This window comes from Pieris napi, chromosome 11 (genome assembly GCF_905475465.1).
Source record: "Pieris napi chromosome 11, ilPieNapi1.2, whole genome shotgun sequence".
Taxonomy (NCBI): Eukaryota; Metazoa; Arthropoda; class Insecta; order Lepidoptera; family Pieridae; genus Pieris; species Pieris napi.
Window position 1 is genome coordinate 11,852,343 of NC_062244.1, and position 26,670 is coordinate 11,879,012.

The window sequence follows — 26,670 nt, forward strand, 5'->3', positions numbered from 1 at the left end:
TCAGCGAACGCCACTCGCACGCATAACCGGCATAACACGTGAAGCAGTCGGGTCAGGCACTCGTATCACCGTTACTATATTTAATATTATTGTGCAGTGTATTAATGATTGAAGGATGGCTAAGCCGACAGTGTTTATGCGACAATGCATGTGAGTATTTACAAAGTAATTAACAGCTATTTATTTGTTATTAAAGTTCACCACCTCATAGATATTGCTATATCTATAGTATATGTTACAAACTATCTTTTCTAAAATATATTACAATTATGATAAACAAGTTACAAAAAATTAAAAATACTTGAATTCTTTTGCTTATTGTTAACAAAAAATACTATCAAAATTGTCGGTAGGAATTATAATGATTCAAATATGACAATGTGGGTACTATAAACAAACATTGTTTTAATTTTTATTATTACTATATAGGTTAAAAATAATGTAAATTCTGTGTATGTGTTGGAAATTAATATCATTATCAATACAAATTTATTAAATTATGATGACAACAATTTCAACTCAATGCGTGTATTTTTATTAACTAGATTTTGACATTTTAATTTTGCATTATCCTAGTGCTTAAACAATTTATTATAAAAACTAATATTACTTGGAATTAGAGAGATGACAGCATATATTTATAAATAAGCCATATTACCCCAAGGTGGTGTTTACTATATAAAAATCCAAGAACTATTAAATACTGAACATAAAGTCTCAATCAAATTTTAGAACGATTACAAAAATATTTTTAAGTTTTTATGAATAATAAATATCCATTGTTTATTAGTGTACAAAAATACTACATACATTTATGAGGTCAATGTTCGGTTCAACAAACTGCAGACTGCATTTGCAATTTTTTGTTTATTTGAAAGTAATCTTGATATACTTTCTAATAGGAGTTGTTAATTAAGTCACTTTCACTTTTAGTTTATTTCGCGTTAGATTAAGCTTCGCTAAAACATTCTTAATTTTTTAGTATCCTTTCATAAATCTGTCTCTATAAACCTGATAACTACTTCAATTACCGAACGGATTTTAGTACAGTGTTCGCCAACAGACACAATAAATCCGAAGGATTAAATGTGTAATTACTTTTATGTTAATTGACTGATATAACGATTCATATTGAAGTACCAAAGAATCTTGTTAAAATAGACGAAATCAAAACTACAGCCTTGCGCAGTATCCGCTGGTATATTAATTTGGAATGTATTCATAAAAGTAATTAATTATAATAGCAGGGTTGGATCAGTGGTTTTAACGACTCTCATCCCTGGGATCGTAGGTTCGATCCCCGGCTGTGCACCAATGTCTTTCTGTCTGTGTGCGCATTGAATACTTGCTTATACGGTAAAATAAAATATCGTGAGGAAATCGGCACTAAGACCCAAAAAGTCGACGGTGTGTCTTAGAAATTCTCACGATCATTTCGTTCATGATTATTTGTCAATCTAATAAGCAAGTGATCAGCATCCTGGGCCTAACACACCGTCGACTTTTTGGGTCTAAGCAAGCCAGTTTTCTCACGAAGTTTTCCTTCACCGTTCGTGCGAAATTTGCGTACATAGAAAGAAAGTCATTTGGTGCACATCTGGTTGGAATCGAACCTACGACCTCAGGGATGAGAGTCGCACGCTGAAGCCACCAGGCCAACACTACTCTACTAGCTTAGTACTAGAACTAGTTTATATTACTATTAAACTGTTAGCATGAGACGCAAAAGATTACATCGAACCGGTCCAATGGGTAATTGCAGACCCTTGTTTTTCTTGCCCTTGAACTTGAATTGTGTATTGAATTCCATATCATAGACAAAGAGCTAATGATCTACTTGTATATTACAGTAGAATACTATTATACTGCGGTAAAGCCTACAATATTCTTAACCTACATTGTAATAATAATAATAAAATGATAAATAGATTTTTTTTACCTGTGGCGTTTCCTAGCTGTATTGCGATACTTATTCGTTGAGTGAGGAAAGCACAAGGTCACCGGTACTATCTACCAGGCGCCAACTTAAATCTTTGATGCACTTGAATCCCACGGCCCAAGAGTCTACTCTAAAGGGAACAAAATCAAAGAAAGACAATCTTATTTATCTAATGAATCCAGTATCATAAGAATATCATTTATATTGTTTGGTTTACATGTATAAAACTTCTTCACAAGTTTGTCTTGATAACATAATTGAAATATTCGTCAAAGATCGTTTACGAAAATGGACACTAATAATGTTACCCCGAATCAACTTACTATATGTGGTGGCAAAAGCCCTTTCCTACAACAGACTATGGATATTAAAGGTATATTAAAATGCACAGAGCTATAATCCAGTGATATAAAATGTACTAATGAATAGTAAAGTAATTAGTTTTTATGAAAATCGGCAATTTAAATAAAGTAAAAAATATGGAATCGCTTAAATTGGATATGGTTACGGACGGACATCATGGCAGAAAACGAAATTCCACCCGTTTCTCGACGTCCGTCGTTCCACAGCTAAGCATTTTTAAGGCACTTTTTGCCACGCAACACCACTTTGTAGATCCAGCTGCCCACTGAAGAATTTCCAAACCAATTCGACTTGAGGTCCTTCAAGAAAAGAGCGTAGCAAGCGCTCTAGCATTGAGAGTGTCCATGGGCGGCTGTATCACTTAACATCAGCCCTGCGATTCTGTTACTCACTTTTCGAACTCACACAGCGGTTTTCGCATCGGCGGTCGCTCTCAAATCAGTCGTGAAGCAGTCATTTTATGATTTGGTATTCTGAAAAGGTGGGAGCTTGTAGTTTATTGTTTATTAGATTACCAAAACATAAAATGACTGCTTCACGACTGATTTGAGAGCGACTGCCGATGCGAAAACCGCTGTGTGAGTTCGAAAAGTGAGTTACAGAATCGCAGGGCAGGTGTCCGTGTCACATTAAAACCAAAATAAAATAGCAAGAGTTATGTAACCTAACATAATAATTAGAAGCGTAAACCAAATGTAAACAATCATCGTACACTTGAAGCCAATATTGAGCCCTTTAGTTTTTACCACACTTATAAATTGTATTTTAACATTCTCGTTTCCGATAACAACTCCAGTCATATATTTTTCAATATTTTTATTATATTATTTACATAAATTGATCGTTTTAGCTCTTGGTCAAATCCTTTGGCAACTGCATTTTGCGTCTTTACTTCTCAGTACTTTGCAATTAAAACAATGAAGTTCAATTCTTATTACAATGGGTTAAAGTTCATTATGCGCAAATAGTACAATGTATATCGTTACTTGGAAATGATATGGTTTATTTACCATTAAACTTATAGTTTTAATCTGTGGTTATGTGGCTATCTAAAGAGTATTGACAAGATTAATTCAACTTGAGAATGATACTGTTTTAAATAATAAATGTATATTTTGTGATAATTACAAAAGATTTTTTAAAGGGTGTTCGATTTACAGAAAAAGAATAATTATTTCGGACAGAAACCGTATCTATTTTAGACACTAAATTCTACCATGTGCAAGTGTCTCTCTCCAATCTCCATGACTTTAGATATAGGAACTATAAACAAAATTCACTAAATCTTATGAGATGCTCTATCTAGTTGGTCACGCGTTTGTTGCACAGAGTGATGCGATATTTAAGTCTTTAATTAAATCTTTACATAAGCCACTTTATAAATAATAACTTATAAAAACCACTCACGTAAACTAATCAGCTTTATGAAGACATCTCGTGCACGAGGTGCGCGCGTGAGCGATGCCGTAATGTGCGCAGACCAAATCAAGATTAAATTTTTATTTTTAAACAGTAGAAACTAATGCGAATAAATTTACAGTACTGTATAATATTTAGTTTGAAATACAGATTATAAGTTTATCAACAGTTTTAACAGTTTAACAATTTAACTAATAGTCAATATATAGTGTAACATAAAATGGTTTTTGTGAATTCAATCACGTTGTATTACGTACAGGTGCTTCTTTAGTTTTAAGAGATTTATTTTAAATTTCGAACATTTATAGTGCGAACAAAGTAATTGTCAAATCACAATATGACAGATGGGAGATTTATGTTCGCCTCTTTCCTAAGTCTTGAGCATTATCAAAACCTTCATAGGTAACATATTAATTTATAGGTATTGAGAAATATTCACTTATAATACCACAAGAGCTTCAAAATTATCGGGTATTTCCCGATAGGTTCGTTGCAAACAAATATAGTCGTCATGACGACTATATTTGTTTGCAGGGAACCTTGAGGGAAATGCCAGATAATTTTGAAGCTCGTGTGGTATTCGGGGGATTATTTTTCCGACCCAAATGTCGGCCAATAGAATTGCACCATGAGACGAAATGTACAGTTAACAAATAAGAATTTCATAATGAATAAAACAACTACTTAATACTTGTCTTGAAGCAACGACCAGAGAAAATTTTCAAAAAATTATCAGTATAATACCATGTAGGTTGTACCACGTGACGTCGAATGGTGCAATTCTATTGGTCGATATTTGGGTCGGAAAAATAATCATCTAAATTTTACAGCTGACAAAGTATTTTAACTACCTTTTCACTTTAAACACCTATGGATGTTTTGTATGTAGGAGCCATACGGACAGGAGGCTCATCTGATGTTAAGTGATACCATCCCTCATGGACACATACATTGCCAGAGGCTCGCTAGTGCGTTGCCGGACTTTTAGGAATTGGTACGCTCTTTTCTTGAAGAACTCTAAATCGAATTGGTAAACAGTACTTATCTGGAGCTGGATATAATATTAATTTTACAGAAAGCATTTTATAAGCAAAATAATTGTTACATTTATGTTTACCAAAATTGTCATATATTTTAGAAAATATATAACATATCCTGTAAATATATGATAAACTTTATGTGTGTTGTGATTTGAGACATATATTTAATACATTTCATAGGATTTCCCGACCTCGTCGTGTATCCACTTCATCATCAGGAAGGACATCGACATCACCCCAGCGGCACAATGCCGTGGCACCTGCAGTTGCTAAAACATATAAGCGTTTCGCGGACATCCCTGGACCAATCGCTCTTCCTATGATGAAGCATCATGAGCACGTATTACCAAGAATAGGTGAGCAAACATTTTTGATCCTTAACATCTGCAAACGCAAATCGCTGTGGCTTAGTGGTTAATATAAAAGTATTAACTTCAAATCTTGGCAAGGCAATCATTGTTTATTTTTGGTTGTTGTTCGCTGATGAAACAGAAATATGCCTGCACCGTCACTATTGAGACATGTATACCTATCTGAATAAGTTTTACGCACTGTCTCTTAAATATACTAAAAACAAAAAGTAAAAACACCTTAAACCAGAGATAAACATTTCGATTGGAGTTTTGACTTATTGTAATGACTCTTAAACCTATATACTTAATCTATTATATACACTCTAATTAGGTAATCAACGCAATTCGTAACTAGATTTTTTTTTATATAAGTCTTTAAATCTTGTAATAATATCTTGTAATAATGTAAATTCTTGCAATCAGTCAGCTAGACTATGAGCAGATGTGTTGAGAGCTGTTAGACGTTCAGAGCAAAATCTCCATCGAGACTGCTCTTCTCTTTCAACCGTGTCTATCAAGACTTAGGATTTGTCGCCTTTTAAGCCTATTTATTAGGTCCGGTATGGTTAGTTGCGTGGCAATCTTATTAGGATGCATTTCTAGCCTTTTTCTGTATTTCATACTCCAGGTCTTGATCTCCTCTTTGACAGTCCTGATTTTGAGGTGCTCATGAATCTCCGATGTTTTTATAAACCCCAACAACAGTTGGATATTTGTTTCAAAATGTAATTTTGAACCCTCTATGATACTTATGTTAGAGTCACACGCCGAACCCCATAGTTTAATTCCGTATGTCCAGATTGGTTTCAAGAGCATTTCGTATATGAGTAGCTTATTATCTACTGACAGTTTGGAATTCCTGCCAAGAAGCCAGCAGAGTCCTCTGTATTTCAGGTTGATTTCTTCTCTCTTCTTCTGTATGTGTTGTTTCCATACGAGTCTCCTATCAAGGTGTATTCCCAAGTATTTTACACAGTTTTCTTTCGGAAGTTGTTGATTGCACAGAGTTACTGGCGGACAGTCTCCTCTACGGAGAGTGAAGGTTTCAGAAATATAGTTTTTTTTCTACAATAAAGTTCACAAAAGTGTGCGACTTTACATGAAATACAATCTAGCCTATACAATAATTATGTCTAATAAGTAATATTATGTTTCTACAATACTAGTAAATAGGTTAAACTAGGTAATGTTCATTAACAGTCTTAGTGTTCTATAATGTTTTGACACTATGTTCGTGTGTCCGAACTAATATTAAAATGTTAAAGCCTTTTTCATTAAAACTACTAAAAATATGTTCTTAAAATGTGACATGGCTAGTATGTGTAGCCCTACCAGTGGTTCCACGCTGTCAAATTGTGCATACTCGGCGTAATGAAGACCGTGGGACACTTTAGCATAAGTTACTTAGAATTTAGATATAATGTAAGCAAACGTGCGAAGCATCGAGCTGCCATACTTTGTATTTAAATTATAAGTTTTATTTTAATTGAAATAGTTTTTGGTTTGGACAATGGATAACCAATATAATTAGTATGGACACATTGTCAAAGCAGCACGCAATAGAAACTGTAAGCAATAGCTAATCTAATAAATAAGTTATTTTTCCTTATGGCTTAAATAGGAATGCACCAGCTACATCCTTATTATCCCATTCAATGCGATGGAGGATGTGAGCCATTTGCTTACGTTACACAATAAGTTTTAAAGTGGGGTATATTGAAATACGCTATTTTAAATGTATCAATATCTGAGCAGTGTTTAGTTTTATTAACTTTTTTATAACCCTATGTTTCTTCGCTTGAATCTGATACCAAAGGTTTTGGTACGCGTTCTAGTGCAAGAAAACATAACGAGTATGAAAACGAATTCGACGAACGAATTTGTCTGACTAGACCGCATATACCTTTAATAAATAAACGAATAAATACTTAATATATTTAATTCTCTTTGTAAGGCAAATTTATACGAATAGTATTTTTCTTAAATTTAATATTGCATGCGTTTTGGATTAAGAGATATTTTTATTTAAAAACAAGTCGTAAACAATAATAACGATAGTCTTATTTCGACGCATTGTTTACATTCAAGTTGGATGCCGAGCTCGTAAATGACGCATCAATCAATTTGAATTTCAAATTAGATTTTTATCGCTTGCAGTATAAATTATAGGTAATCATCATGATTATTATTGTAACATAGTATTGATATTATATATTCCGTGTAATTTAACATCGAAATAAAAACAGAAATGTTGTGTTCTTGAAATTTTCACGTTATTATTGTTTATTATTATGCATTTCTGGTTTCAACTAAAGTCAGAATTCTCGAATTTATTTTACGGCATCCCTTTATAATCTATATTCTAATGTTAATTTTAATCAGAATGCTTTTTGGTGCAGTTTACGTTTGGTACAGAACACTAAATCGATGTAATCTCGGACTATGCGATGTAAATATAGGTTTTGAAACCACAGATAACCTTTATTATTAGGCAACTGTGAACACTATCAAAATTGGCGGGAAATCATGCTATGGCCGCGTGCTTTCATGAAATGGTGTCAAGTTGTGAATTGTTAATACAAGCATTTTAAGTCAATGTTTGTATCTACAAATTTTATTTTAGGTGAAATAATATTTGTCAAAATGATGAAGTGTGAAAGACATACTTTAAATACCAGAAGCGATAAAAGTATCTAATTTCATTTAGGAATCAATTTATTGCTACCAAATGTGCATTTGAAACAAATTATAATTTTTCATTGTTGTAATGGTTCACTAATTTGACTACAATGGATTACACATAAGACATAGATATATACAGTGGCGAGCTTTTTTGTAGGACTATTTATGATAAACATTTTCATCATACATTAGATATGTGTAACTCTAGCGGTTTTGGCAGCGCACGCCAGAATAGCTCGCAGGTGGATTTTCCCTACTAACTTGAAATTTTGGACGATTCACACATGATGTATAAGCTATATTACTGTAAAGTTTCATTACTATCCATTCTGTACTTTTTACGTGAAAGAGTAACAAACATCCATCCATACTTACAAACTTTCGCGTTTATAATATTATATAGTATAAAATACGACGACGGAGCGCTTAAGGAATTCATATCTCGTATCGTTCTTTCTATTGACATGCGCGACGTAATGCGCATTCTAAAAACTGTTTCGGTGACATGGTTTAATTCTATTCTTTCAAACATAACACATGTTAAAACGAGGACAATCAAACACTTAAATGAGAAATGAGATATACACGAGTGACAAGAAAGAAAGAAATCAACGCTAACGCCTATCTTCTTCTGTATACGTATACGTTCCAGTTGAATGTCCAACGACAGTCTTCTTGATGTCAGACAGAACAGGAGAAATAGGAGTTTAGCATAGCCCCTCCTTATTTGTAAAATCAGTGTAATTGAATTTTTAATGAAAATACTCTTTTGACCGATTTTTCTTTTAGTTTAGTTTCCATGATCATACAGTGCTTCAACATTTTTCATGTTAGAAATTTTGCTTCAAAGGAATATGATCTTGAGACCCCATTCTCGATAATCGAACATACTAATAATAAACGTGTCTTATCAGTTCGAAGCTTTGATGTCATTGTTTACTGGGATATTGCGTTAATGTGCTATTAATATTAATTAGTCGAATATAATTAACATTATAAATATATATATAGTTACAAAATATTTTCTCATGATTGAGACATATCAATAGATAAGCGAATTTTACGTTTATTATTTATTAACACTTCGTTGCAAGTATTAGAAATACACAATTAAAATGATTAAATAAAAAGGAGGGCAACTGGCGGCCGTATCGCTCTCGAGCTATTTCTTCCAGGCAACCATACTGAGAAAAAAATTAGATTATAATGAATGATCGCAAGAAGTGCTACAGACACATAGTTATTAAGAGAAGATTAAACTATGAATAAAAACTAAATAGTACAACGAAATGAATTTAAAACATATTTAACCAACATCGGTTGTATTGATCTCTAAACAGATCTCTATCTGCAGTAAACGACGCTTTGAGTACATGAAGCAGATCCATTTAATGGTAGCCTCCATGTTTGGGTGTAAGATGCTGCAGCCACTGTTGATCCATCACCAATAATAACAATAATTGCAAAGTGGAAATAATTAAATTTTAAATTGCATATTTGTATTTCTTAATCTAGTTTATTGTCTTTTATTTTTATTGTATAATTCTTTTTCTCTTTTATCATTGTAATGTTTCCCTTTAAATGTGCACACTTGTCATTGATATAAATGAATCTTAAAAATGTCACGCGCAGACCTATTTTCAGCGTTAAATTAAAATTATAAATAATGGAGATAGAGTTCCGGGAGTTAGGAGCTTTTTATTGGAAATTTCCTCCTCTTTCAGAACCTGAAATTTCTTAAATATTAATAGTTTATTAAATATTGGCAAAAAACGAAATGCCATTTTTTTTCATCTTTACAGATTACTTATTTAATTATGTACATTGTTTCCTGCGCTCTCCCTCACATACACATTATATACATATACCAGTACGCTCACGTAGCACACATACAATAATGCATTTCACTATGTCTAAAAATAGCCATGAAGGACAGTCTTTAGTTATAAACCATTATAGTTTTATCCGTTCAAAAATAATTAAATTATGATTGCCAAAAACAAAAATCACTTTATTTCGACCACATAATTAAGACAAAAGTTTAGTCCCTATCATATGCGGGAGTGAAATTCAATTAAGAATACAAATTTAAATTTAACAAAATATTTTAAGTAGCTTAATATTGATATATTAATCATAGATGTTATTTAAATAGGATGCTATCATCACACCATTGGATTGGGTCTGCTGGACAGCTTGAAGGAAAAATATGGAAGTTTGGTTCGGTTGGGGAAGACTTCCCGTAAGCGACCGGTGCTCTACGTTTTCGATCCGGAGCTAATGAGAGAGGTATGTATTTCAGCAATGGGACTGCTTCAGGGCACACAGTCATCAATGTTTTTAATATAATATGTATTAATTTTTGACACTTTTAATATTTTCATGACAATTAAATTCATTTTCTTTTTCCCTCCCTCTAAGTCTCGAAAATCTAAAGGTTTAAATTCGTATAAATATGAACAAGGCTTAAAAATTAGTTTGCTAAATATGTATGAATTTGTATTTTATTTTTGCTCTCAAACAAGTTAGGAAAGCGCAGCTCTTACCAGATCTATGTAATCCTCACAATCGAGCTACCTATTTGAATTGGCTAATTGGTGAATTGGGCCTTTTTTAGATACATCATAAAATTTATGTAATCATTGGTTTAGACGTTAGTTCCAAGCGGTCGTATTTTGTTAATAAATTATAACGTAATTTTTGCCTATGATGACTATGATTCGAAATTTGATTTAATAGAGTTAAGAGTATCATTTTCTTAGACACACGCAGTATTTGATGGAATGTACCTGATATAAAATGTACATAATTTGAAATAAAATAACACAAAAGTTTTCAAAGCTTAACAATGTTTGTTTGCTATTTTATGAATCGAACATCAAAGCTTTAACGATAAATAAACAGGTTCTCAGCAGTTTCAGATATCAGCGACAAATTGCAATCCATTTGCGGATTGTCATCTGTTTAAAAATGTTTTATTGGAATAATAAAATTTTCATCTCGTTATAAAAGTTAACTGCTTTTCTTAGGAGTTTCCATTAGAGATATTAGCTAGCTTATATCTGTAACATTAGATTAGCTATCGTTCCACAACTGAGCGTTTCTTAAGGCAATTTTTGCCGCACACTATGTGGAACCAGCGGCTCGATCAAGAAATGTCGATCAAGAAAAGAGCGAACCATTTCTTAAAAGGCCGGCAATGCATTTACAAATCTTCTGGCAAGGTGAGTGTCCATGGGCGGCAGTATCACTTAACAGCGTTGAGCCTCCTGCCCGTTTGCCTACTATTAAATTTAAAAGTATACCGATGTTCGTTATAAAATATCCAAATGAATGAAATAGCTGTAAAAATCTCTAGAGCCCGGTACTGACCAACGTTACTAGATGTAACGTTACATTACTTTTTACGGTGTACTGACTGAACCCCTAAACAATCAAAGGATTCGCCAATAAACCGACGGCCGGGTGGAACACTCAAAGCGCTGGTTTCCCCGTAACACTACGTACTGACTGCACTAATACTCGCTGTGTAACGTAACGTTGGTCAATACCCAGCTTTCCACGAACAAAACGCTACAAGACTCCCTCCAGGTTTACGAGGATACTTGTATCTCAAAAACATATTAGCAAATTAAGCCAACGCAAGTAGATTCTCAAATATTATCATATCACATACTGATAACCTCATGTTTTTGGGGTCGTAAAAAGTTTCACTTCGTATGTATTTGTAAAATGGTGCTTGTACTGAGTAGACTGTTAAAATAAAACGTATTACATAGTAGAAATGATTTATTGATAACAATTAGAAGATAGCCTTATCATTGACGCAAGAAAAGGTCATGTTTGTGTTGTTGTAAGTAGTCGTAAAAATTATGTTATACATAATATATTTTTGATATACCGTATTCTTTGATTTTTATGCATAGATTAAAATCATTAGGAAGGTTTATTTATTAGTGCAACGTAACATACGATCTGTGTTTGAAATGTCTTGACTTGACTTAATGTCCTGTTAAGCTCTCTGCTCTTTGGATTGTAATAATTGTGTATGTTCGCGAAAGTTTTACTAAAATCGCGTACAAAGAGTTTATATAAATAATATAAACAAAAATTTACATGTTTATGATTATAAATTGCCGTCGTAATAATTGTGATAAAGCTGTGACTTCCATTAGCAACAATTTGGCACAAGTGTACATTCGTTGACACAAGTCATTGACACTGTTCAGCTTATAAGTCCATAGTCAACTGACCTGCTTCCGTAAACATAGTTAATTACCATCTGGTAATGTTTCTGTAAAATAAATGGGTAGTTGACCCTTTGCTACTCGATAAATTATTTTATTGTATCTTGAATACACGAGCAGTGTTGGCCTCGTTGCTTCAGCGTGCGACTCTCATACCTGAGGTCGTAGGTTCGATCCCCGTCTGTGCACCAATGGATTTTCTTTCTATGTGCGCATTTAACATTTGCTCGACCGGTGAAGGAAAATATCGTGAGGAAACCGACATGTATTAGACCCAAAAAGTCGATGGCGTGTGTCAGGCACTGGAGGCTGATCACCTACTTGCCTATTGGATTTAAAAATGATCATGAAACAGATTCAGAAATCTGAGGCCAAGACCTAAAGATGTTGTAGCGCCACTGATTTTTTTTTCAAGACACATAGTTACTCTTCCATAGCAGATATGCTTGAAGGGTGTCGAAAATACTTCGAAAGTTAATCTAAAAGCCTACAAGAACGAAGATAACTTTCGTCATTGATCGTTTATTATCACTCTTATTAATTTTATACTGAGGCAAAGAATGTTTATCAAACATTGCTTTTTCACAGTCACGCCGTTACACAACGTCTCTATATCATTAAAAATATAAAACTAAATAAAAAAGAAAAAAAAATATCACTTACAATAATACCTTAAAACGGCTCGCAATATTTTATTAAAAGGACGATTTCTCACAAAATAAAATACTTAACTCACTTTGTTACTGGTATTCAAACAATCACAATAGTTTAATAGATAAATATTGCATTAACCAACATTGGTCACCGCTTACAAATATTACATGTATCATGTTGCTAAATTTTAATACAAACGTTGTGTAAAAAAAAACATGGCGATTAAAAAGAATGGCGGAGAGTTTATTGCCAGTTCTTCTCTTCTGTTCTACGCCCTTAATCTGAGAACTGGCACAAAATGTAAAATTAGAAGTATTATGTATTTCTTTACTGACAAGTCATAAGTGTACAATGTGTTACCTATATGATTAAATGATTTTTGAATTTTTGAATTTTACTTAAATATGTTTATATTAACTTCAAAATTATCAAATCTTCGTATGAGGCAGCCAGAGCAGGGTAGACTTATAGATTGAGTCTTGGTAAAATTATTCAAACTGTTAAGAGTTAAAAAAATATAATTTCTAGCAAATGATCCATCTTCGGCGGCGAACAACATAATTAATTATATATTTAAAACTGTTGGAAGAGATAACCAATATTTTTATCTATTTTTACAGACAACGAATTTTTATATAATCACCGCATACATAAATTTGACCTCGTAAATTTGAAAGTTAAGACGTCAAGAGCGTCTAAATAATTAGCATGTATTATGTATTTTTCACGTGTCTCATTCATTGAATAAAAATACAGAATATGGTACAAAAATGTTACGGTGGTACAATCTAAAGTTCGCGTATTCTCCCACACATAATGGAGAGAAAATTTGTGATAAAAGGTAGAATAGAAGTTACAATTACATTATGCGTCATATCATTATAGTCAATTCTTATATTATTTTGTCACCACATCATCACATTATTATTATATACTAATTAATATTAATTATAAAGATTCAAGCAAAAAATTATTATATAATAATATTTTTTTCCAAATTAGTACATTAAGTCGATTTTAAAAACTCTAGTAGGAAGATCTTTGAATGTTTTTTGTAAATTATTGTAAACCGTGATTGATATACAAAAGATGTTTTTCCAATACAATTCCAGATAAATTTTTGACATAGCCAATTTCTCCCCATGTCTACTTCGACAGTGGCCTATTCCCGTTTACTTAAAAATATTTATGTTTTTGTGAACGAATGTTTTTTAATTTGGCGGGCACAAGGCTTAGTCAAACACAATATCTTATAATCTGTATTTATTCAAGTAATCCAATAGATCAATCATATTTCGTATTTACCCGTATAATAAACAACAAACACGGCTTTTAGTAAAGCAAATAATTCTTTCAGTAACTAGGACCGCTGCGTTCTTTATTGTATGTATGAATAGCAAAGTCATGTTCATTAAGGACCTATCTGGTTGCCAAGCTCCAAAAAAGTACATTGTTTCTTTCCATTTTTCGTCATCGTAGGGCGAATGGAAAAAATATATGGTGGAGTTGAGTAGTTTATATATCCATTTCGAAAAATCGATACACGATTTATATAACGTCGCTTGATAGAAAAAAAATCCAAACATAGCCAATTTTTGACACTTTGAATTCATTTTATGACGAAAATGTATATAGAACATAATTTTGAAATTTACACGATATATTTTATCGCAAGCCTAGTCCATTTCAGAAAAAAAATTGATAAAATTACATTAATTTAATGTTTTACATAACTAATTGTTATAACGGGTCGGCGAGCTCCAGCTCTCCACTGCGCACCGCAGTCCACCCCGACACACTGACACAGAAATTCGTGCTAGGGCCTTAACACAATACAAAATGGAGGCACATGATACTTTATTTTGGTGACTAACAGTCAATATATACATATAATTATCATATAAATTACATTTCGGTGTGTATGAAAGCGATTTATCTGAGGCCAGTCACGTCCTAATTGGGTAGTTATGAGTGATTTATACTTCATTGTTCCCATGATGCTCTATTTCCGGGACTTCCAATTTTTGTTGTAGAGATTCAAATAATTAAGTCCAGTGGGATTGTGAGTTAACAGAAATCACAATGATTGGTTTTAAAGACATTTTTCATATAATTTTTCATTTGAATCCAGTGAACCTGATAGAACTTTCAACTAAAATTTCAACTAGACCCTACTAAGTTTAAATATCACATGAACTACTACTACTAGTCCTAAGCTATCTATACTAATAGACTACAAGCCGATAAAACAAAACATAAAACATACTTCAATGTCTGCGTGACACTGTATAAAATATGTGTTCGTATGTTATACTGTATGTGGTAAATAATATACATAATAATTATCTACGTAATTATTTGTAAGGTAGGGAGAACCTATACAAGTACCTAAAGACTATAATATATAAGTCATAAATCCTAACTAGATAATAGATCAAAAATATTTTCAAATTAAAATTTTAGCAGGCAGTATTGCAAATTAAATTTTGAATTCAATACTGTAGAGTGTAGGTATTGAACTTCACTTCTTGTGGTAGCGTCTTGATTGTAATTTATATACAACATAAAAGGCCGGCAACACATCTGCGAACCTTCTGTCAGTGTGAGTCTATCGGTATCAATTAATATTAGGTGAACCTGCTTAGAATAAGTAAAATCTAAATTAAAAGCTTTGAGTTTGAGTTGAGATAATGTTATGCTGCTTATGTTTAAACAAATTGGAACTTGTTAATACTGAAATTATGTATTAACAAATATTCATATTAATACACAATTACATAACAATATTTGTTTACAGGTATACAACAGCACAGCTACCGAGCCACCGGTTTGGTTCGGATCGCCTCTAGAAGTACAAAGATATAGGAGAGAAGAATGTCCAATGAATAGGTAATCTCCAATGGAATTATTAAATTAAAAATAATTTTGACTGTAGAAATAAAGTTACGACAATTGTACAATTATTTTTGAAGTTATACTACTTTAGGCGCGTTATGAAAAATTGATGAGAGTGAAATTTTACGATGCGCGCGCACCGTGACACGAATTTAACAGAATGAACTTGCCCACGGAAGATGCTACGGCATTGGACATAATTAAACTACATTCGAATAATAATAGAATTTATGTTACATTTAATGTAGGAGAATAATAATAAATATTTATTTATTTAATTTTTCAAATGTAAACTGAATTTTATTGACTATTATGACTTTTCCAGTCTTTGATTATTTAATTGTAATTAATTATTTGCATGCAATCAAAAACTATTTTTAATAATGCCAAGGAAGTATAACTTCTTACGCGCGTACATAAGTACACGCACCCTTTTTTTATAATTTCGATTCGTCCTTCGCAACCTTTTCCTTTCATCTCATTTGAGCTGTGGCAAGAGTAGTTGAAAAGTACGCAGAAAAAATGTACCGATTTCTATGTTTAATCAGTTTATGTAAATACTTTTACTATCAGTTGGGACGAAAAATCGTCATTATTTCTTAATGATTCTTAGTATTTTTTAGATCTAGTCTAGTTCTATACTCTGTAGCCTTTCTAAAATTCTTGTCTCTTATTATTATTATTATTAAATCGTTCACTTTTAAAACTTAAATAATAGGTTTTAGGAAGGAAGCAATCACTAAGAAATTGTTAACAAACACAGTAAGTAAATTTGCAAAAAGCTAGAAAACTGAAATTCAAATTACAAATAATTTTAATAAATTTTCGAATAGCCCTCTTTAGCAATCAAATTGTCTCCTGGGCGAGGGCCCTAAGTTGGGAAACACTGCTATCTAGACAGTTTCCGTTCCTAATGAATTTATTGATTCTTGTATTTCACTATAATTTCTAGATACTTTCAACCGGACTTTTAGTTATAAATGATTACTAATATCTAATCACTAACTCCACGTAGTTATGGTTAGATTAGCCTTTAGTAGATTTGAATAAGCCAATCATAGATAAAAACGAAATACAGAAAAGGTTGTGAAAACCTTTTACATAAATTGGTCCTACACGCATCCAATTTTGTAGATGAGTTTTTGATTTTGTTAATGATCTACTAAACTATATAGATTAGAACAGCAGTGTTGGCCTAGTGGCTTCAGCGTACGGCACTCATCCCTGAGTCCCCGATCGGTCCCGGATCCCGGATCCCGGATCGATCCCCGGCTGTTCACCAATGGACTTTCTTTTTATGTGCGCATTTAACATCCGCTCAAAGGGTGAAGGAAAATACCGTGAGGAAACTGGCTTGCCTTAGACCCAAAAGTCGAAGGCGTGTGACAGGAGGCTAATCACCTACTTGCCTATTAGATTGACCAATGATCATGAAACAGATACAGAAATCTGAGGCCCAGACCTAAGGTTGTAATGCCACTGATTTATTTTTTAAAACTATAATTACAATTATTTGTATGGACGGCTGTGTAACAATAAGAAAAACACTGCCTTGTTCCATTCAAAGTAATAAACATCAGCTACCAAAGACTTGTAATACAAAACGATAAAATGTTTCCAGAGACGAAGTAAAAGCGATTTGGTCGGCGCTGCAAATTATACTACAAGATGGAACACTACAAAAAAGTTACGAAAGGGCCTTCGACACAATTGCCGAAGATTTCTTGCGAAGGTCAGACCCACATTTAGTCTTAATTTATTTTAGAAATACGGTTAATTTAAGATTGGAATGATTTCCAGTCGGTTTAAAATTCTCTTCATTAACTCAATAAGTATAAAATGAACTACTTATCGAGCATGCACAGATGTTTCTAGGACCGCAAACTTTTTGGAATGAAAAACATTGTGAGGTTTTAAGAGAAATTGCGTGAAATACACCTAAATTTCCCATACTAATATTTATCGTGTTTTTATGAGACTTATTCATGCCTCCGCAGTGAAAAGTTTTTTTGTTGCTATGGAAAATATACGCCCTGTGTATTTGAAACTAATATGAAGCACCAACGAAATGTTACAAGAAATAAATTAAACTAAAAAAAGGTGCCATAGTATCGATATACTGGCGAAACAATGTATAGTAGATAGGTTTTTGTTCCTTTTGGAGTATATTCTTGGGCTTTGTTCAAGAGGATAGGCGCTAATTAAATATTTTTAGCACCTGGTAGATAGTACCGGTGACCCCAGAGCTGGTGCTTTCCTCGACGAATAAGTATCGCAATACAGGGAATCCACAGGGACCAATCTTTTTAAATTTGTTAAAATGTTCTATTTAACAATTTTTAATTGTTATTATGTATATATATATATTTACTTATTGTAATGATCATGTATTAGATAAAAGATGTCAGAATCACAGCTGATCCTACATCCTCTGCCAATTCTATGCATTTTTCTGAAAAATTAAGCAAATATTAAAAAGAAAATAACCTTTAGCGTATTTAACATTAATTTATGAAATCATGAATATTGAAACAGCAATCGCTTAAATTAGACTCCCAAAAGATTTCAGTTTAAATACCCCAAATTTTAGTTAAATATTTAACTTTTTACAGGGTCAGCGAGTTACGTCACGCTGAAAACGCACTTAATGAAGAAATAAATACGGAACTGTATCGATGGGCACTTGAGACTATAGGAGTAATGATGTTTGGCATACGCTTGGGTTGCTTACAAGGGCCTGTACACATTCCTTCAGATAATAGGTAAGGTTCAACAACTTCAGTGCTCAAAAACCAATTAAAGAGAGCAGAAGAGAGTGTAGAGAGAGAGAACTGTTAAGCTAACTTTAATAAAGTGGCTTTAGTCAAGCGGTAACGTACTAAACATCTGCATTGAATTTGTGTGAAACTTTGCAATACTCTGATATGATACAATACTTTGTCAAACTGTTACATCTGCCGGGCATGCACGAATGTTTTTATGTGCGCAAACACTCTTTTAGGGATGAAAAAAATTGTGAGGCTTTTAGAAAAATTGCGTGACAAACACATAAGACTGATCACAATCGAACTATGAAAAGTAATGTACATATAATTGTACATGTGACGGACTTTGGAGAAGGGTGATACTGGTGTGGACACGTTAGCTTCTTCTCACTTCTCTCGGACAAGCACAAAAGCTGGCGTGGACAGAACAGGCGGGAAATAAATATGCACAAATGTATTTGTTCCAACTTTGATTTTGTTCTCTGTGGAGTGCACAGATGCTAATTAAAGATTTAAATTGGCGCCTGGTAGATGGTATTGGCGACCCCAGAGCTGGTGCTTTCCTCACTCAACGAATAAGTATAATATGTAAATTTATACTTTTTATAATTTTTAATTCGATTAATGGGTCAAAGGCGCGAATTATATTTTCGCGAGAAAAATGTTAGTGTTACTCGTTCCTGATTTGGTTGAAACCCAAAGCCTTTTTTTGTTGTTAGACAAATTGCCTGAAAGGTGGAAAATAGAGTTTTCCCTACGTATTACCGCCGGCATTAACCAAAAGCTCCGAGTCTAGTTGAACGGTCTTGTAACCGACACATGGGTGATTTAGAAGCCAATCTAGATCTGAGTAATCTTATTCAAGAGTTTTATTTACAAGATACATTGAATGCTTTAACTTTTGGCTGTTTCTATATCTAAAATACGAATCGTAATTTTTACGAATTATTTTTTTAAAGTGAGCGCTAGTCATGCTTTTTTATATTTTTATGATTTATTTATAGCCTTATATCAGAAATACAAACATTTATACATTTTAGTTTTTTTTCGTATTCTACGATTACCGATTCCGTGTGCCTACGGGCAAAGGCCTCCCCCAATTGTCCTGCATTTTTCCTTATTGTATACCAATCTCGTCCAAGTCTTTCTATTTTCATGATTTCATCGGCCCACCTTTTGAATTGCCTACCTCTGTTTCTTTTATGGCCTCTTGGTTGCCATAGGGTTACAATTTTGCTCCATTTTTCTGCTCTTCTTTTAACCGAGTTTTCAGTTTGACCTGGATATATTGTTAGAATTAGATAATTTATGATGATTTATTTAGGCTTCCGAGCACGTGTGGAAAATTTTGTAAGTTACAATATCCAAAAGTTTCCCAAAAAATCAGCTATATTCCAATTTAAGAAACATTCCAGTTTTAAGATACCACTCATTTGAAGGATGCGTAATTTCAATTCATAACTTTTTAAAGTAGTAATTTTTAATTGCATTTATTTATAGAAAAAACTACGACGAATTAAGGCGCATGCATAATCGGGGTATAATTATCAAGAGGTAATTATTACTAGTTAATTTAGTCAGTACAGGTAACCTTTAGGCTTAGAATGTTATAACCGGTTAAGACACAAAAAGCTATCATAAAGGCTAATTATAAATGTATAGTTTTTACATATACTTGCCTTGAATATTTCTTATATCCTCGTAATTATTATGAATTATGTTTATGTGAAATAATAAGGTATAGTATTATTACGGAATATGTATTAGTAATATTCCACGAAGAAATTAATTTTGTACTTGATAAAAAAATATTATATGTAAATTAACTATTCGTATAAAATCGTGGCATTATCAAATACATACCTATGTTTAAGGTCCGTGTTCTTATGTAGGTGTAACGATATTTACTTTGGATCGATAGGCCCATGGGCCTACAAAATTTGACGCTGAAGGTTAGTGGTGGTGGGACTTAACCACCACGAGAACAACTACATTTTTTTGAATTATGTATTTTTAACGAAATAGTATAAGTTTATACTACCTCAATCAGGTTTATATCAAGTTTCTCAAATTTTAACACGTTTCTTAAATTACCGTATTTACACCAATATCTTTCGTTATAACTTTTGCGCTATAAAACAAAAGAATATCAAACACATTTTACATAAAACCCCATTAATTTCTAGGCGTCCAGAGATGACTTCAATGGATGACGATATCAAGGATCTATGTTCCTTATCCCAACGAAACCTGGATGACTTGACTCCAGCTGAACAGCTGGTGAGGTGTTCGTTGGAAATAGCCGACGAAAATTACTTAGTGAGAAGTGAAAGTACGCTTAAACCAGATTCTGAGCGATTCAAGAATGCTGTCATGACTTTTGATCGTCATTTTAGGTATTTATTATATCTAATCTTATTTCTTATTAAACGAAATTTTAAACAGTTATACGTGAGCAAGGAACCCTTTGTTTATATAATTTTTGGCCACCCTGGGATTTGATTGACTCCATAAATTTAATTTTATTTAAAAGTATTTTTTTTTTATCTTTAGTAATATGTTCGTTTCGTTTTTTGTATTGATTGTATTTATTTTAACTTGTTAGTTTATAAAAAGCCCTTCAGGTTGAACCTGATAGCGAATTTTGGTGTTTTATGTACTTTTATATTATTTATAATGTTTCAAAAAAACTCAAAATTGAAAATTCGAAATCATTTATTCATTTAGGTAACACAATGTACACTTATGAACATCAATAAAAAATACATATTAAATGCTAAATGCTTCTAATTTTACACTTACTGCCAGTTTTCAATAGCGTAGAACGGACAAGAAGAACTGGCAATAAATTTATTGAATAATAATAAAAAAATACATGTCTAGGTTATATGCATTCTTCCTCTAGATACCTCTGTAGACGCTTAGAGAGGTTGGTCCGAGTTATGCCCATTTGGGCCTTGCTTAAATCTGTCATTAACTAATCCATTTCAAGTTGAATCTGTATGGAATCATTCTTTTAGCCGTACTACACAGCTACATGATATCGTCAGCTAATAAACATTAGATATTATTGACAACTGTGTAATCGGCATTAATTATTTTGTATTTATTTTATAGTTTGACACAACAGTTTCTAACGGAAGCGCAAGCGCGTCTCGACAACGCCGATATAAAACCAGAGCAAATACTCTTTGACAAACTAAAACCTCTTGGAGAAAAAATGCTGCCCGTAGCCGCTGACGTATTACTCGCTGGAGTTGATCCAGTAAGTATTATGCAATTGTATTATTAGTATAATATACTTTGGGATGCTACTTGTGTGGACACGTTTGCTCCGTCTCTCCAGGGGACAAGCAAAAAAGCATTGACGGCCGCAGAGCAAATAAACGGGTCAAATAGATTTTCTCCAACTGCGATTTTGTTCCCTTTGGAGTAGAGACTCTTGGGCCGTGGGGTTCAAGTACACAGGTACACAAAGATTTATGTTAGATAGTACCGCTGGCCCCTTGAGCTGGTGCATTCCTCGCTCAACGAATAAGTATCACAATATAGCGAGGAAATGCTGCCAGCTTTAAAGTTACACAGGGACCAAACTTTTTAAATTTGTTTTAATTTTCTTTTTATTACTATATAGGTATATAAAATTCCAAATACTTTTGGGTTGCCTTGAGTGCCCAGTGCTAAAAATTAAGTTAAACAAGCAGCTGGTGATAAGATAAATTTACATATTTCGCTAGTGAACCCAGTACCTGAGTTTGAAACATTGCATAATTCAACTGTTTGATTGAGCAACGGGGCTGGTTAGGGGTGGTAAATTGCCAATACGAATGTTTACTCCATTACACTAATTAAATTATGGTAATTGAGTAAACGATTGGTAAATATTTGAAGGAGACCAATACAGGAAAGCAAATTTATATTTTAATTGAAGTATTCCCTGCAATAATCAGGTTTGGCTTTCTATTTTTAGCGAAGCATTTTATAGGTTTTGTGTATCAGATAATGTATTTATTTATATATTTATATCATCACGCCTGTTTCCCGAAGACAGACCACGGATCTCCACTTGCTACGGTCCTGACATGCCTCTCCCGCTTCATCAACTTTCGTGACATCACCATGTATGCTCGTCAGTTATAAGCACTTCTACCTTGTCCCTTCTCAAGTAACTGCTGGATTTTTCACAATCCACGGCTGCCTTGTATATCCTACTAGTTAACCGCTTCTCATTCATCTGTTCTACGTCCCAACCACCTAAGCATTCCCTTTCTTATCCTTCTCATTACGTCGTGTTTTAACCCACACTGCTCCACGAACAACAAAATGTGTATATATGTGTGTGTATATACTTGTTATAATAAACCAGTTTTGTAAGAAAATCTGAACATTATTCAATTTAATTTTAAATCTTTACAGCTTGCCCAAACGGCACTAAGCATGTTCTATCAGCTCTCACTCCACCCAGCACAACAACAGAGAGCCCACGATGAAGTCGTTTGGTCGAAAGCTTCAAAGGACGCGGGTGTAGAGACCGGTGACCTACCTTACATAACTGCTTGTGTCAGAGAGGCGATGCGGCTTAAGCCTGTTACAGGGGGAGTTGTGAGAAGAAGTAAAGAAGAATTGGTCATAGACGGATATGAAATACCTGCTGGGGTAAGTTCTGACGTAGTTTAGCTTGTAGGTGATTGTATCAAACAAAATGTTTAAGATGTTATAAGTAGATTGTACGTAACTGAGGTCATTACGGAAAGAAACAAACGCAGTTTTGCCTGCCTAGTAATCTCATTGCAATTTGGCAAAAAGGTCAGGTTGTTAGGCTGTCTTAGAACTTACTGATTACACTTAGACTGATTAGACTGATAGACGGGTTACATGAAATCACATTAAATAAAAAAAAACTATATTCGAGTACTAATATAGTTTACATTAAGTTTATGTCCGCTCTAAGCCCTTGACTTGCAAACTGGTAGTAAATGTAAATTTAGAATCAATTTATCATCTTTTCTGTTGACGTTCATAAGTGTACTTGTTTACCTATATGAATAAAGTTATTTTGAGTTTGAGCTAGATGTATTTAATAGTACTCCAACGGAGTGAAGGCCTTCTCTTAATTCTTCCATTTTTCCCTCATCTTCGCTACTATTTTCCAATCATTCTCTGCTCTTTTACTACCTGCGACGTCAAATATATAGTATAACAACTCTAGCAATGAAATATTTTTAATCCTCTTTGGTTTTGAAAACCTCGTGTAAGAATTAATTATTATAAACTTTAACAACACATTAATTTTCTCTATTTTAAGGTGGACATCGTACTGGCACACGGGGTTTCAAGTAAAACAGAAGAAGAATGGGGCAGGGCGAAATCGTTCATTCCGGATCGGTGGATCAGTCAAGGGTGGACACCAATTCAAGCTTCGAGAGCCCATTCCTTCGCTTCCCTACCATCTGGCCAGTCATGCCCGGCCACTGGTATCATCAGTCCCATGCTGATACCACTCGCAACAAGAATGTTGGATAAGTACAGACTAGAATGGCACGGTCCTCAACCCAAGTTGGTGACCGGCGGGGTCAACAAGCTCCAACCACCATACTACTTTGTGCTCCAAAATGCTTCGTGAAATGTGACAATTTTTTAAGAGAAAAGTTTATTTGATTAAACCTCTAAATAAGGGGATGTCAAAGTTTTACAGTCGTACTCAGAGTTGTCAATATAATGCTTCATGGTATATTAATAATTTTATACCTAAAGAACGGTGCAAAGAATCGGTCCGATTACTTAACGACTATCGGATGTGACATTAGATTTTGAGTATGCCTATTATTAAGTATTAGGCCTGGTAGATGGCGAATAATTAAGAATATGGAATAATTTTATTTTTTGTATTAAAGGAATGATATTATATGATTATATTGGTGTTTTTTTAAATTCCAGAATAGAATGTTAGAGTAATTAAAGGTTAGGGGTGGGCCATTAAGTGTACAGATATAAAACTGGGATAGACAGAACAGCTTCAATAAAATTGCCTTCCTTATATGGTATTAATTAAATTACTCTACTGGAACTGAAAGTTTTGACAAGGTTAAGCGTGACGTTGTCATAAATCGTTTAATTTACAGTAGTCTCGATGAGAAGGATCTAAGAGTAATCAGGAACCTGCACGAAGACCGAAAAGCAAATATGAAACTGCATTACTAGGAAACCAATGACATTAGTATTTACCCGTGGTGTTCGTCAAGGTTGTATATTGTCTCTGTTGCTATTCAGTATATATTCCGAAGCAACTATATGAAAAGCCATTGAGGGGTCAGAGGTTGGATTAAAAGTTAACGGAGTTTAATAGCCTCATCAATGGAAGATCTCCAAATGCCTGTTAATAAAGTTCATTAAACTTGCGAAAGAAAAAAATAAGAAGAAGAAATGGTTAGATTATTAATGCAGTAAATACTATATAGGTAAAATGGAATGGTGAAGACATTTCTCAAAACGACACTTGAACCCTAATCTATCTGTAGTTTAGTGAAGTGAAAGACGTTGAAACAAGTTTGGCAATACAAGTATTTGGGAAGTTGGGTCACAAACGAATGGAATCCTAGAAATCTTTCATCAAAATGTAAAAAGTTTTGTGCTGTCGTTACTTGAACATAAAACTCCGATTTGAGTTCTCCTTTATATGTCCAATTGTTATTTTCTTTTAATTAATTATAATGGGTATAATCCAGGGTAATCGGCGTGTTAGAAGAAGGAAGAAGTCATGACTTCGTAACATTAGGGAGTGGACGGGTATTGCTACTCCAGAAGAGTTGCTACATCTGGCACAAGACACGCTTCACGAGACTGACGGTCAGTTAAGTAATGTAGAGGCTCCAAAGGAGAAAAAAGAAGAGCTGTTAATGACAACAATGGAGACTTTAGAACTTACGCTTTCTAGGAGGTGCCACTAATAAGAGTACTTTACCTCAAAATATAATAATTAATTATTTATCGCTATTAATTATTTTATATGAATATAAAACATTTTTTGGCAACAAAACATAAAATATATAATCTTCTACCGCATTTAACATGGAGAGTGTTCACAGGAGTTGTTCAGATAAATAACTGCAGCTGATCAACATCTTACATCAAGGCAGAATACGAAATACAATCCAACCATCATACCTCAATGTCTGTCGTTCCACAACTGAGCATTTTTATGGCAGATCTTGCTGCGCACCACCACTATGTGGAACCAGCTGCCCACTGATGTATTTCCGAACCAGTATCACTTAACATCAAGTGAGCCGTAAGATAACAACTAAATTTCTATTAATAAAAAAATACCAACTCTCAGTCATAATATAAAAACCACACTAATAATACCGACCAGCAAAATTCTAAAAAAATTAAGAATTATTTAGACATAGGGATACATTTATTCAAACATTTTCAAGAACAACAAATTATAGCAATCTATTTTATAGAATTCCCTTGGGAAATACCTGAACGTGTTTGATCGAACTAATTAATAACTGTACGTTAGTTCAAAATAAATGAGAGTTATTTCTCACACTAACTATATTTTTACTTAATCATATCTTCAGAATTAATTACCCAATCAATTATTTGCGTAAGTGGGTGACTTCATCCATCATTAATTAATATGGTAACAATATTTATTAGAAAAACCCAACTCATTATAATAGTATATTCTGATTGTTTTTCTAGTGGAAAGCGTTCAAATCCTTTTGATTTACATTAATAGATCAACAAATGTTCGGTAAAGGTGGAAAATGGAGGAAATCGGCTTATTTTAGACGCAAAGATTAGAGACGTGCCGGGTCTAAACCAGTCGAAGATATATTATAAAGCCAAGATCCATTCAAACTTACGCAAATGTATTATTAAATATAGTTTTGTTTATATCTGTATAGCCTAGAACATTAAATGATGCTTACATAAATAACTATCACAAAACATTACTCTTGTCGCGTTTGTCAAGGCGTAATGGATGTGTCAAAAGAACCATGACACATTATCCAACATTTATAAGCCACAAATTGCTTTCACTCTATGTCTGACACATCACACAAAAACATAGTTTTTCTGCTTTTATATTTTATTTGAATAACGTATAAGTCGGGGAATACTCAGATTATCTGGTAATGTTCTGATCAAGTCAATTGACACATTATTAAATTAATACTAATTATAATTTGTCGAAAGCTCGACGAAACTGTTGATAAGAGAACGAACGGGTCAATTTCAGTCCTCTGAAATTGGCTTATTCCTATACTTGACGATGAATGCGAAAGCCATGGACATGGAGAG

At 33.4% G+C, this 26,670-nt stretch overlaps 1 protein-coding gene across 1 annotated transcript; it reads left to right on the forward strand.

Annotated features, from left to right (window-relative positions):
• LOC125053834 (probable cytochrome P450 49a1) lies at window positions 1-24,270 on the forward strand. Its single transcript, XM_047655413.1, has 10 exons — window positions 1-150; window positions 4,942-5,117; window positions 9,952-10,085; window positions 15,495-15,586; window positions 17,214-17,324; window positions 18,205-18,354; window positions 20,544-20,753; window positions 21,475-21,622; window positions 22,774-23,013; window positions 23,663-24,270. Exons 1-10 carry the CDS (start codon window positions 116-118, stop codon window positions 23,978-23,980), a joined length of 1,614 nt encoding a protein of 537 aa, XP_047511369.1. The 5' UTR covers window positions 1-115; the 3' UTR covers window positions 23,981-24,270.
• The last annotated feature ends 2,400 nt before the right edge of the window (window positions 24,271-26,670 follow it).